The sequence below is a fragment of the Scomber japonicus genome, chromosome 6 (genome assembly GCF_027409825.1).
Source record: "Scomber japonicus isolate fScoJap1 chromosome 6, fScoJap1.pri, whole genome shotgun sequence".
NCBI lineage: Eukaryota > Metazoa > Chordata > Actinopteri > Scombriformes > Scombridae > Scomber > Scomber japonicus.
Window position 1 is genome coordinate 20,653,792 of NC_070583.1, and position 13,954 is coordinate 20,667,745.

Below are 13,954 nucleotides of genomic sequence, written 5' to 3' on the forward strand. Positions count from 1 at the left end.
AGATCAGAACTATTTCTAGGTGTTCTCCACTGGTGAAGCGTCTTCATTAGTCAAAAAGCGTGGGCGGGACTCTTGCTCTCTGCAGCAAGTCAAAGAGAGAGGCAATAAAGAGAGGCAGGATCTGCACTTTACCGACGAGCATCTCTGCCGTCCTGCTTCACTACGGTAATCTGCAAAAATACACAGGACTTCTGTGGGGGAGAAAAAAAAAGGCAGAGTTCATCAATGTAACTCTGCTCAGTCCGAAACTGTGACGTTTACCTGGATAAGTCCATCCCAACGAGAAGAGAAAGAGAGAGAGGAGGAGGAGAGAGAAAGAAATAGAGAGAGAAAAGACAGTCAAACGCGAGTGGAGTGTCGACGTAAAATTGTGAAGGAAAAGAGAAGAATATGATTGTCAAGCAGCACTTGATCTTCATCCTTTACAGCCTCTGTGCAAGCATCTTTAAAGGTGAGCGCTGAATGTTTCTGTGTAGACGGGCGTGGTGTGCGGGGAGGAGGTGGCTGCGTTAAGTGTAAAGATCATATGTGAGCATGTCACACGTGAACCCAAGTGTTCAATGCAAAGAGAGTTCATTTTCTTTAAGGGGCTGATGTGTGTTTGCGCAGCAGTTGTGGCCAGCGGACGGCTGTCGTTGTCGGCTGTCAGAGCCGACTGTGCTGGAATGCCTGGAAGTTGAATTGTGCGTCGCTATGAAAAGCAGAATGCGGTTGCACAAGTTTTTTTGTATCGGAGACAACTTGGATGTTGCCCTCCCTTTGGTATAAACTGACACATCAAACACCAGGCTGCAGATGAATCGCCTGCAGTCGCCTCCTGTTTGTCTGTTAAGCCAGTTATGTTCCCTGAAGCTTACACAGAGATGCACAAAACGTTGCAGCAGCTCATGGCGTGCGTGTTGTTTGTTGTGCGACTGGTGTCATTGAGTGGATCTGTGATTTGTTTTTTTTTAATAAGTCATCCTGTAAGCCTTTTAAAAGCAATTTCACACTTCCGTTCAATCACCGAATTAACAAAGGTGACAATCACTTAGAAGCCTTCTCTCTTCCACACAGCAATGACTGCATCTGAGTTGAGCTTTTGTCTTCAGTACGGGCAGTTTGCGCACTGTGTGAAAGTGTAGGCAGAATGTGTGTGTGTGTGTGTGAGTGTGTGAGTGTGTGTGTGAGGAAGCATTCTCCGAGAGTGTCGGTATGTATAAGCCTACTGACCGTGCAAGCTCCGTAGTCTAGTCACTCATTCAAAGTTGGGCTGCTGGGATCAGATGCATGTAAGGTTGTGCGTGTGATGCCTTTGTGCAGCCTGGTCTCATTGTCTCCTCATGACAACTCCCTTAACTCCCCACAGACCATCCCGCTCTTGGACATGCTTGCGCAGCCACCGCCCTGTAGGCGACCAGTGCGCAGATACATAACGCCCACAACACGGAGGGATGAGGGGGGCTTTCAAATGGTTTAACGTCAGGAAGTCCCAAATCAAAGCAAAAAATGCTCACTCATTCCAATTTAATAACAGTTTGTTCCACATGAGATGAGAAGGGGGAAAGATATTTTTTTGGCATTGCTGATTCAGTACTACTGTAGTGAGAGGATTATGTGAAAGTCACCTATGATCAGATACAGTCTATATCTGGGGGTTGTAAGAAAAATCCAACTTTGGGAACTAAAACAGACCATCAACCAATGGTCAGTTTCTTAAACACGACATAGCTGGTGCATTTCATGACATGTAGCCTACACATTGCATCATCACATCGGACATCAACTCTCAAATAAGTCCTGTTTTGATCTTAGATTTTGTCATAAAACTTCACCACATGCTGCGTTTCAAATATTTTTAGTCCAAGTGTCAGACCATGATGTGTTAAAGAAAAGGCACAGCTGGGTCTCTCAAATGTTAGGTGTTGTATGGTGTGGAATCTTACAAGACTGACTTACACATTTTTTTTTTGGGTTAATGTAAGTTGCTTTCTTACTGTATTTTGCTTTTGCAAGTTTCAGCCCCACACATGTGATTTATCTTTGTGAACTGTCCAAGTTGGAATGTCATCAATATCCAGCTGTAGCCTGATGACACATTCAGCCATGTCTACCTCCTGCTGCCCCCCCTAAAGATTTCCCCCTTTTGGAGAGGGTTAGGGTTAAATGACCATGTTTGATTTAACATGTTTTACAGTCCATTACCTACAAAGTGTGCTTGACATTGCATAACTGCTGATCTTGGTATTCTTTTAAAAATAATTTCTTACCATCCAATCAGCCTATAGCATCAGTCTTAAACTCTATGGTATACTTTCAGATACATGAAATTTGCTTCAGTTTTGTAATTGCCATCAGGTATTGTTATCTTATCTGGGATTTAAGGATTGACCTCTAAAAGGCGTTGCATTAAGGGGCTATGTTGTAAGGAAATATTATTTTATGTTAAAAAAATATTAATGTAGTGATCAGGATTTTCATGTGAATTTGGCAACATCTTGCATTAAAGGGTTGTTGCATGATGCAGATGTTGAGTGTGTATAATTTCCACTGGCGGGTTTAGGATGAGTTACTCTTATAGTACAATGGACAACACTCTTGCCTTTAGCCTTTACGATTACCACATAATACATTATTGCATTTTATTGTTGCTTCACTATTTCACCATATTAGGACTAGAAGTATTAGCATCATTGACAAGTAGTGTGTGACTAAAATGGACTGGAGCAAGCTAGCCCATCTTGAAACAGATTTGATTTCTTGACATCCTGTCAGGGAGAATGAGCACAGATTTTTTATCGTCTTTTCCAAGAGCTCTGCTGAGATAGAGCCCAATTCAAGGGTTATTTATATATATTAATATTTATCCTATGTGGCTTAAGACATGAGCTTGTAGCAATCAAACAATAAATGAAATGAATGAATCTAGAAAGCACTCAGAGAACACACACTTCCACCAAGGCTGCACAAAATGTCTTTTTAAAATACTTAGAAAATGTTTATCTGCATGGGGAAATGGATCAGCTGGGGGGAAAACACACAGATATGGGCAATTCTTGGATGCATATTCCAGACTTTTTTCATTTAAGTAAGAGCAGTTGTTTCACTGGTGGCAAATATTCAAAGAATGCCATATGTTGTGGTGTTAACAAGTCTGTTAGTAAACTGGATGTGGATTGTGCATCTGGATCTGGTTCTGCACTGGGCCATGGCAGAACGTTTTTGAGAACTCTTGCTAACTATCAGAAACCTCCTCAGTGCAGGTATTACCATGCATACACCTTCTGCGATCACAGCCTAATCGACAGTTAAATTACAGTGCGCCACATCACACGCTGCAGTGGTACTGGAGACAAGACCTTAGCCTCCGACAGCTCTGTTCATGCTCCATAATGCTGAGACCCATTTCGTGCAGGCTCATCCCTCTTAAAAAACTACACTGTTAGTATTTTGCTTAAATGCATTCCTGGACTCTTATCTATACCTGCAACCTATGGAGTGCTCCACTGCTTAAATGCGTAATATATTGTTGTGACTGAGTTGATTAATTGTTGTGTCTCTCCTCCAGAGTGCGAATTTCTGTTGTCCACATATGTGCATCACTGGGAGCTTATTTCACCCTGTAAAGTGTTGGTATATAACCGCACCAATCGTCACAACAGATTTCACTAAAGATGGCTCATGCAGACATCTGGAAGACTTGTCGGAGCCAGTTAACAGTTTAGGTGGCAGACAGGCTAGTAATGCTAATTAGCCATGCGGTGCGGCTATACTTAGTCTCTTTGGAGACCTGTGGGCTGGTTGTGTCAGAGATGTAAGTTTTATGATCTGTGTCTTTCTTTTTTGGCCACAGCTTCTCTGGTTTAGTCTGACATTCCTTCTACTCAAGTGTTTCATCACTTTCCTTCTTACAGAGCCCAAAAAGCTCCCATACCGCCAAGGGAACTTTTCTTTTGTTTGAGCATGGAGCCTTTCATCATTTCTTATCTCGTCAGACATTTTGGCAAGTACAACCTGCAGGTGACATTTGAGCATTGGTGTGTGTTTGACCATAACGTGTGGGGGCAGTAATGAGGGCAAAGTGGAGGATAAATGAAAGTGGCTCTCTTTTTTCCAGACTTTTAATCTGGTATCAAAACCACAGACATCAAAACTACTGACAAAAAGAGACAAGGAGGTTGAGGATGAATAATTCCCCCATAATGTAAATGGAATTCTTTCCCTGATTAGGGAGGGAATTGAGGCAAGTGATAAAATATGCAAAAGCATATTGTAAAACATTTGATATTTCCTTTAAATATTGGCCTAATAGAATACCTACCAGTTTTTGAGAGTTAAAAACCCTACTGTGATTATTAAGTACTGCTTATTTGAGTAGAACAGGAAGTCATTTGATTAGTCAGCTTACATAAATTACACAGTAAATTATGGAATGGTTACTGAAATATGTATAAGTCTATGCATCTTTCTATGTTCCACTTATATCGCTCATTTCATTAAAGAAATGATGATCCATTGGACCATATAGTTTCCAAAATAATATTGTCTTGGGAACAGCATTTTGGTGATTTACAAATGTTTGATTATGATTCCATAATGACATTTATCTCACACAGTATTACTTTGTTTTTATTTGCATCTTTTTTGCAAGAAGCCAATATTTGAAACTCACACGTTTCATATGCATTCATAGGAATGCATATATTGTATAGTATAAACACTTTGCATTTTTAAAATGTTTTCATTTGCATTCATCAGGATGAAAATTCCAATAGATAAGCTAAATAAATGGAATCTATTTGAATTAACACATTTTGGTCTGTATGCATATAGTTAGGATTCTGTATAGCCTATTATGTCAGTAAAATCCAATCAGCTTTCTCGAGCCTAACAATAGTCTAAAATATTCATTATGTATGAAAAAAAATTAAACACAGCAGAGTTTTAAAGGGTCAGGATTAAAATAAAGTATCGGAGTGTTTCCTTTCAGTTCTCGTTTGTGCACTACAGTTGTCAGGGACTGAAACCACATGGCCTCTCTAGAAAGCCATTTCAACCATTTACATGGTTTATTTCAGCACCATTCTCCACATTTGAACAGTGGACATAGATGTGAATAACTTTCCTACCAGCACAGTCGATTTTTCATTTTGAGTGCACTATAGGATGGCAGTTGGTGCACCACTTCATAGTCCTTTTATGTGAAGATGGAGCTCTGTTTCAGCTTGGATCTGGGTGTATTGAAAATCTCTTGAAATAAATACATATTGGACCAAAGTGAAAGTGAACCCCAAAATGTCACATATTGTGAGACACAGGGAGCCTGTGAGATATAAACATGGGCGTATCTCCTGTGGGTTGGAATAATCAGGCAGCAGGAATAAGCTGGCTGAACTGAAGGCAAGGTATGACAGAGGAAGGTGGTTTACATTCAAGGATACCCGTTCCTCACTGCTGAGGGTTAGCTTATCCCTGCAGATCGTCTCCCTGCTGCCAAGTCCTGGCTGTGGTGCTGCGTTGTGTACTACTGCAAATGAATAATCCAGTAGAGGGGACAAATGTGCTCCAAAGGAGCCACTGCTGGCCTTCTTGCTTTCTGTTGACAGATATACATCTGTGAGGATAAGCCACAAGCCAGAGGCAAATGTGCTCAGACAAGTGGGGAACGGGCTTAAAGATTAGCTGCTCACTGCTCCAACTATGCCTCGTGCTGTCAGTCTCCCTTCGCCATGCTCTTTGTCATAGCACTTTTACATGCCATGACCCCTCCGAATGGGTATAGGCTTAGCAAGGAAGTTGATAGACTGTAAGGGCAATTACTTTTTTAAAGATTATTTTGACCCGTATTTGAGAAATAGAGGTTAAGAGATTTTTCTACTTGTCAAGAAGACTGTCTGAAGATACCCATGATAAGTTTAATGTCATAATTGGTCACGCTGAAAAGTGGTTAAAGCGGTGCTACATCAATCTCAGGCTCCTATAGAGGCACCTTCATACATCTGAAAGTGGAAATCTACCATAAAACATAATTTACATGTATTCTTATGATTTCAGACAGCTGGGTTGATATTTCTAAACATGAATGGCCCTCTGCCCAAGCTGTAAACAAGAGCTAGTATTATATTTGTCATGTCATCAAGTAAAATAGCTGGAATACATGTTCATAATATGTTTGGACATGCATTTAAGAAAACGTATGTGTTTTATCTTTAGTAAAACATTCTCTAAGCACACACAAACATATGCCCCCCCTCCCAAAAAAAAAAGAAAAAAAAAAGAAAGAAAGAAATCCTAATGAAATAAAGCTAATAAATCAGAACTTTCAGCAGTTCTTTTTCCAATTGATTTTTAATACAATATATTGGTCATCCAAACATGATGTATTTGGTATGCCTGCTTGCGTAAATTAGCAGCAGTTCCACATTTAATTTGTTTGCCGTTACACACCAAGTTGACATTCAAACTTGGCACTCCTTGCCATTGGGGTTTCTAAATGACAAAGATTTATTTTCTGTTAACCCTGCAGATATATTGTGAATAATTGCAGCCATAACTCATTGTGTTCATAACATAACACACTGTCATCATCAAACATACACAGGAGAAACAGGGAAATGATATGAATGTAAAAGCTTGAGGATTGTTGCATTGAGAACCATAGGTTATAATATGGCTTCATAGTATTTAATTTACTGAAAAAAAAAAAACATTTTAATGTATATTTTTGTGATGCAACTATAATATACTGTATAGTTAACAATAAGGGGTTAAACTCATCAATATACCCATGTCAAAGAAAATACAGTAGAATTAATCCTACTTGGATATACACAACTCAAAAAATCTATAAATTGAGTGAAACCTTATTTCACTGGGAACTATGGAAACAACGCACATTTCTCATTGAAGCTTTGGTGAAAGAAATTTGGTTGTGTTGCTGGAATGGTGATATGCATCTGTTTTATGCATTCCCTACGTTTCAGTTTTGTGCCCAAAATGAAGCCTATACTTCATTTTATGCCCGTTTGCAGTGTTGACCTTTACCAATCTCTCTTGGCCCTCATCTCTGTTGAAGTGGGCTTTGTGCCCGACTGTGGATGAGCCTCTGAATCTCATTTAGCCTGTGTGATGATCTCCTTTTTCTCCTCTTGCTGCAGTCTCTATGAACAAAGTTAATATTTTTTTGTTCAGAAATGACAGCGATAGACCATTCCGTGACCCAGTGGGCATGTAATCTGTATTAGTCATTTTTTTACAGTGGATGTTGTATCACCTAGTGTGTTATGTCACCTCGGTTTTCTGTTGTCTGTTGATATTTTCTGATTGTTATCACTGAAGTAAAAGACATCTTCACAAAAGTAGTATTCAGAGTCAGTCTGCTTTGGTAAAAAAATAAAAAATCTTAACAGTGTGTTAAAGATCTGGTATTATGGCCATTTTGACTCTTTATAATATATATATTTTTGTATAATATCTGAAATTCTATTCACTAAAAGGTGTTTAAATTTCTCTAGATCCATCTTTCCTTACAGCCCAGTTTCCCCTCCATTCTACAGGAGGATCTTTTGGAAACTATTTACATAAAATCAACATTGTTAATGACTGCCTACCTCAATTGAGTGGTGGTTTTGGCCTCCATCTTCACCCCCCCCCCCCCCCCCCTCCAAAAAAAAAAGAATACGACCTAATGAATAATGCCGCTTTACCTGGAGTAATGGCTGCAGCTGGAAATGCATAGCAGTTTATGAACTGGAATCTGATCCTGAATGAAGGGAAGCACCTGACGTGGTTGAGATTTCAAAGGAATGAGTAAGTTATTTTTTCAAAGATAGCTGGAAGTTGCCCGCTAATCTGAAATGCTAACTCTGGCAATAGAAGTTACAGCAGGTGTGGGGTCATGCTTAAGCTCCCTAGCATCTTTGAGTTGACTTTCTGTTGTCACATAGTAACGAGTTCCACCTCAACACTGCTACTGTAGCTCTTAAAGCCACAAATTAAAAAAAAATCATACAACTTAAAAAGACGGAGGACATAGACAGATAGAGTCCCCCTGCCCACCCCAACTGCTCATACCCCAACCCCCACCATCACCCTATTCAATCCCAAAGCTCATTTTTCTTGTTTTCCACAATACCAGCTCTTTAATGAAAGCGAGAGCAGCGTTGAGTGCAGAATGTTAACCATGAAATATTGGTAGCATTATGTGGCGCATTATGTGGCCATAATAGATGTCCTTTTCTTTTTCTGCTGTGCATATTTGGGAGGCTTCCAAAAAGAGTGATTGAATAACTGAGGTACAGCACAACCAAACACCTGGCAGCCTGACCAGAAGTGACTGCTTGTTTTGAGTTATGTCAGGGACTTTTTTTTTCCAGGGCACAAACATGGCTGTAATAACAACAATAAGCTTGGCAGCCTCTCTTTAGCAGTATTTAAGTTCAATTCTGAAATGGAAATCAATGTTTTTTTCCCCAGCTTAATTCATAGTTATAGTCAGTTGTACTGGATGCTGGTGTTTTTAGATGTAAATGTCTGTTGTGATCTTAGTTAATTTGCTGTAATGCTGTTTCTGAGCTTATTTTAATATGATCATCAGAGGTAGAACATTTAGCCTGTTTTAGTTTTGAGCAGAATCTTGGCTATGCCTCCCTAAACCTTTGAAATGTAAAAAAAAACAAAAAAACAAACAGAGGTCATTTGGAATTACTGTGCCCACTCTACATTGAGGTTTTTAATGTTTCTATTTTTATGTATCGACACAGAAATTTCATCACTCTCACACAGTCAACAGGACATTGCATCAGTGGGTTGCCATGCTCATAATGTCCCTTCAGTGGAGCAGTCAGGCTGAATGTCTGAGCTCCAGATAAAGCAGACTCTGTTGCACTATCTTTGGAAATTTGATAACTTGCTGGAATAAGTCATGCATTTTCATAGACTTGTAAGCAGCAAATCATGGCAAATGCATTTATTTATTCCAGGGTAATGTTTTGCATTTCATGGCTATATGATTTGATATGGCCAATACAAATTAAATACCCTGAAAATAAATAAACAAGAAGGACACATGCAGACAAAAAGGTTGTTGACTTGTGAGAAAAAGCTTGTAACCTTTTGTTGGGGGCAAAAATGAAAACCATTCATATTCTCACCTCGCTCAATTCCTCTCAGGGTCATGAAGAGCTGCGGACTATCCTAGCATGCATTTTGCAGAATGCTGTTAGATACTCCTGGTAGGTCACCTGTCCATCACAGAGGCCATCATGTGCAGACAGAAAATAACATTCATGTTGTAAGACAATTTAGTGTCTCAGTCCACTGTAAGGAAAGCTGCAGGAAAACATGCCAACTTAAAGAGCACACACTGTAAAACTTAACAAAGAGGAGGCTAATTAAAATGTCTTCATGTCTGGCAGTGTTTCAGTGTATTTCATGACATTTTCCCATGTGGTTTTGGTTTTTCTACTCCCAGTGTTATCACTGGAAATAAGTAAAGCGACTGTTTATGTGCCTGAGAGCATCTTGAAAAAAAGCACAATTCCAACCTATTTATTTTCTTACAGCAATTAAATTTGACAATTTTATTGAGCAAACTTGCTTGAAGTTATCAGTAGACCTATTCCCACTGCATATGCTGTCTGAAGCCAGTAGAACAAGCAACGAGTCTTTGCATCTTCACAGTTGCACTATAGACCCAGTCCGTGACAGTTTTTAAAAAAAGTTCTCTGCAGCACTAGCCAGTAATGTATATTGTTATAATCAAAAATCCATATATTACATTCTCATAGTTTTTAAACCTGCATCCATTTCAAGCTACATAGCCATATAATATAACTGATTTTTAAAGGGTGCAGAGGAATCTTCCCAGTGCATAATGTCCACTGTAATAAATGTATATATATTGTGCAGATCAGTTATATAATGAACTGCATATTCCTACTTACAGTGTGCATAACATTAACTAGATCTGCAATGTTTACAAATGTTAAATCATCACTAGAAGATTATGTTATCATTCATCACTCATACATATTTAATTTAAAAGTAAACAACTGTTTTATTGAATTTTAAAAAAAAATCTTAACTAGTGAAGAAAAAAAATATTATAGATAAATATAAGAAAATCATCTTTTGCTTGAAAGTAACAAGTGGAAAATGATAAAGTTTCCAACCCTGATCAAGTGAGATGCCATCCCAAAAACCCAACTTTGGAATAAAGACACAAAAAGCACAAACTTAAGCTCATGCATGTTTATACCCTTTTATTGACTTCCTCTTTAAAGGCTTCCCACGGGTCTCTAAAGCTGGAGTGTAGATACTGAATGCAGGCATATTTGCAAGTGAAGGTGGGGGATAAAAGCATTGAAACTCATGTCCTCATAAAGAGGGATCAGCAGTCTGAACGCGAGCTGCATACCGATGCAAGAGATGCCAGTGCTCAGAGCCAGAGTGCATGCTTTGCTAGGAGGAAAAAAAAAAGCCTTAAAGCCGCTAAGCTGAGAGCAAGAAGGGGAAAGGAAGAGAAGGTGTGAAACAGGAAGGCACACAAACTGTAAAAAGCAAAGATACATGCCATAGACAGATCTGACATTTCCCTCACCTGCTATGACTGAGAAATGTAAAAGGGGTTAATGCAGTTATAAAATACAGGTTAAACCATTTCAACATACTGTAGCGCACTGATGTTTAATTTTCTTTATATAGGAGATTTATGTGAGGAAAGAACGCCTGAGATTTTTAAGGAAATTACACATAAATTCAAAGTTGCAGTAAGTTTCCTGTGTTGGAGCAGTACACTTAGTAAGGACTAAGAGACTACATTACATTGGGAGTTGTCTTTATAGGAAGGGTACAACCTGCTGAATGCTCCTTGAGCATGACATTGTGAGGGTGTGTTCACACCGAGCATGTTCAGAGAAGTTCATTCTAACCCTGAAGCATTATTGTTTCAGTTTGGTTCATTTTGGCAGGCTTAATCTGTACCTCTCACCTTCACACATGCAAGTAACATAACCACTCAGGTACAGAAGGTGAGGTAATCACACAGGATGATATCTTGTACATATTTTCCAGCAGATGGTTATCGTGAGTTACTTTTTTATTAGCTATAAGGACACACTTTTTGATGCAGTTTCCATCTTCATTTAAGGGAGACTGACATGGTATAAACAAAGAGTATAAATAATTATGCTGTTGTTGGCTCTAAAGGAGGTAAGGGTCACTCATGCCAGTTGTCTTTTGCCAATTGCGAAATGTCAGGTAACCTATGTCAGGCATTATTAGTGGGGTAATTTACGAGATACACTGGTGGTCCCATTAGCGCCTGTACTAAGCCATTCGGCTGATGGCTCTAACTCCACTATTTTGCGACCAAATGAAAAACAAGGGCTGAGGTGCTGATTACATAGACCTCATGGTGCATATGATGCTTTAAATACAAATTTGGTGTTGGAACAGAAAATACAACATCCATACCATACTTAAGCCTTTTGCTCCTCTAGGGAGGGTAGGTCATTGAAAAATGTACTTCATTTGTTTGGGGTTCCATTTCAGGGATTGTTGGGTGATGTTTGTAGCAGGTTTTCTAAGGATGTCCATTTTCTCCTTTGAATTTGTGAATCAAGTCAAGTGTTAGTCAAGTGTTAGTCAAATGTTTACAGCCTGCTTGTTGTGTGTTTTATCGTTTTCCATGTCTCTTATTCATACAATATTACCTGCTTCTCCTTGGAGTTAAAGATGCATACTTTGTTATTAATTGAGAAGCTCAGAAAGATCTCAAGATCTTCCTGCACATGCTCATGGCCGACAGACCCTCTGATGCCAAAGAAATCCATCCCTGTGGGGACATGAAACATCTGAACCATGCTCTAGGCTGGCGAGGCTGTTATAATTGCCAAAGAAATGGTGCACTACAATCTCTCAGTCCTAGGTTTGGCAGAAACAACATCCATATGCACAGTGTAAAAATAACCTGCAGGAGGGTTTGGCAAGCATGGAGATTTACTAAATGTTTCACTAATTTAGTTTTTATTCATGTAGATTTCTTAAAAGACAAAAGGGGAATCAGAAACCTGCCAGTATTTTGGAATAATAATTCACCTCCTGTGTCGGGCTGAACAATTCATTTTGCAATATAGCTTACTGCAATTTTAAAATCGCGTGAGACACAATAATATTTAAAGGCGAAATGTGTGTCAAAATACCATTTTGAATTAAATATTGTGGTGCAGAGACTGCAGACTCAAGAAAATGCTAAAAATCACAACGTTGTACTAGTATGTTTTTCAATGAAAATGATGTAAAAATTATGATTCCCTTTAATATTGTTAATCATGTCACAATTGCACCCTAGAACGTCTGAAGAAACACAATGTTGAAAGCCAGATTGCTAACACAAGTAATGTAAGATGCTACAGTTTTACTGTACATAAAGTGAAAAAACAAGTGGCTACATCCATCTGATACTAAATGATCAAAATATTGGTTTCAGGAATAGGAAATAGTTGGACCCATGAGAAGACCAGACACTATAGTTTTGCTCTTGGTATGAACTTTGAGCCCAATAAGAGTTCTGCCTTCCCCATGGCCAGTTATATCAGCTATCTGTTAGAAAATACCACAGGAAGGATGTACTTTTTTTGGATTGGGCTCCTGAAATGGCAGGATATAAAGCCAGGCTGGACCCTACAATAAGCTCTTATAATGGCAACTCTGGACAGTCCAGGCCTTTTGTGGGCTCAGAGATGATTACACATTTAGTATCCTCCAGTACTAGTGGAGTGTGAGGACATCCAGTGTGCACCAGGTGACCTTAACTACTGGAGCTGTAGCATCCCCCAGATAATGACCACTCTGAACCCCAGGAGCAGGCCTCATCACCCCATAAATACAGGGACCATATGGGAGGGGGGTGGAAAGCTGCCGACAGTCACTTTTCAAATGGATGCGTACTTGTAGGAGGCTTTTGTGCTGTGAAAAAAAGACTGTTGGCATTTTCACAGGTTCATGAAGACTGTATTTTGTGGAGGCTGAAGTTCAGCTACACTGACCAAATGGCAGAGGTCTCTAAAAGTGTAATGCAATTTTTCAATAGTGGTCTCAACCTGAAGAAAACGATATGTTCAGAAAATACTGACTGCATTTGTGATACATTGCTCGTCAGAATGTTAAAACGCCTGGTTCAGGGCAAATTCAGGGTCATTGTGTAACAGATAATGCAGAATTTCTATTTTCCAACAGGGCAAGTTTTTACCAAAATTGCCACTGATCTGAGTTTAAACACATTACATGCATTCAACAAAGCACAGTTCTGAAACCCCAAATATGATAGCAAAGGAGCTGTTAGCTACTGTAGTAATACCTTATTGATGGTTGCAGACAACACCACACCACATGGCTCATACATTATTGACCCTCGGAAGCACAACTTAGGATGTTTTTGAAAAATGATGTGGCTCCTTTGAAATAACAAATTGATCGACTTAAAACTGTTCAGGAGTTCCAGGGCTTGGAGATGATTAAAAATTTAGATACTCTTCCTTTTGAAGGGTCAACATAGTGTGTGGAGTTTCTTGGTATCCATAGTTGCAGTCATGACTGGACAATCACTGCGAGGTAGCTTGATGTAGAAGTAGGCGCTCTGCACACAATTGCTTTCTGTGGTAGTTACATACCAATCAATTATTTGATGCTGAACTCCAAGAAATTATATGACTCATCCAGGTCAAACAAAATATAGATACACAATAATGATAGTGTAGCAATATTTAAAATACATACAAGAGTAAGTAATACAAGTAATACAAGTAATAAGCAAGTAATACAATAAAGGAATTGAACAGAATATACATCTTAATTGTCCACTCATGTAAAAAAAGTGATTTATATATACTGCCATGGGTTAGAATACATGATGGTTGAGATGAAAGTGCTACAATAACAATGAATTCATATCTAAAATAGATTTCATAAAACA

The 13,954-nt window shown here is 39.0% G+C and overlaps 1 protein-coding gene across 1 annotated transcript in view; it reads left to right on the top strand.

Annotated features, from left to right (window-relative positions):
- Window positions 1-334: 334 nt before the first annotated feature.
- cadm2b (cell adhesion molecule 2b) overlaps window positions 335-13,954 on the top strand; it is a 155,381-nt gene continuing 141,761 nt past the window's right edge. Inside the window, exon 1 of the mRNA XM_053321017.1 lies at window positions 335-451. Coding sequence (XP_053176992.1) covers window positions 391-451 — 61 coding nt within the window. The 5' untranslated portion in view covers window positions 335-390. The remainder of the gene's footprint in view (window positions 452-13,954) is intronic.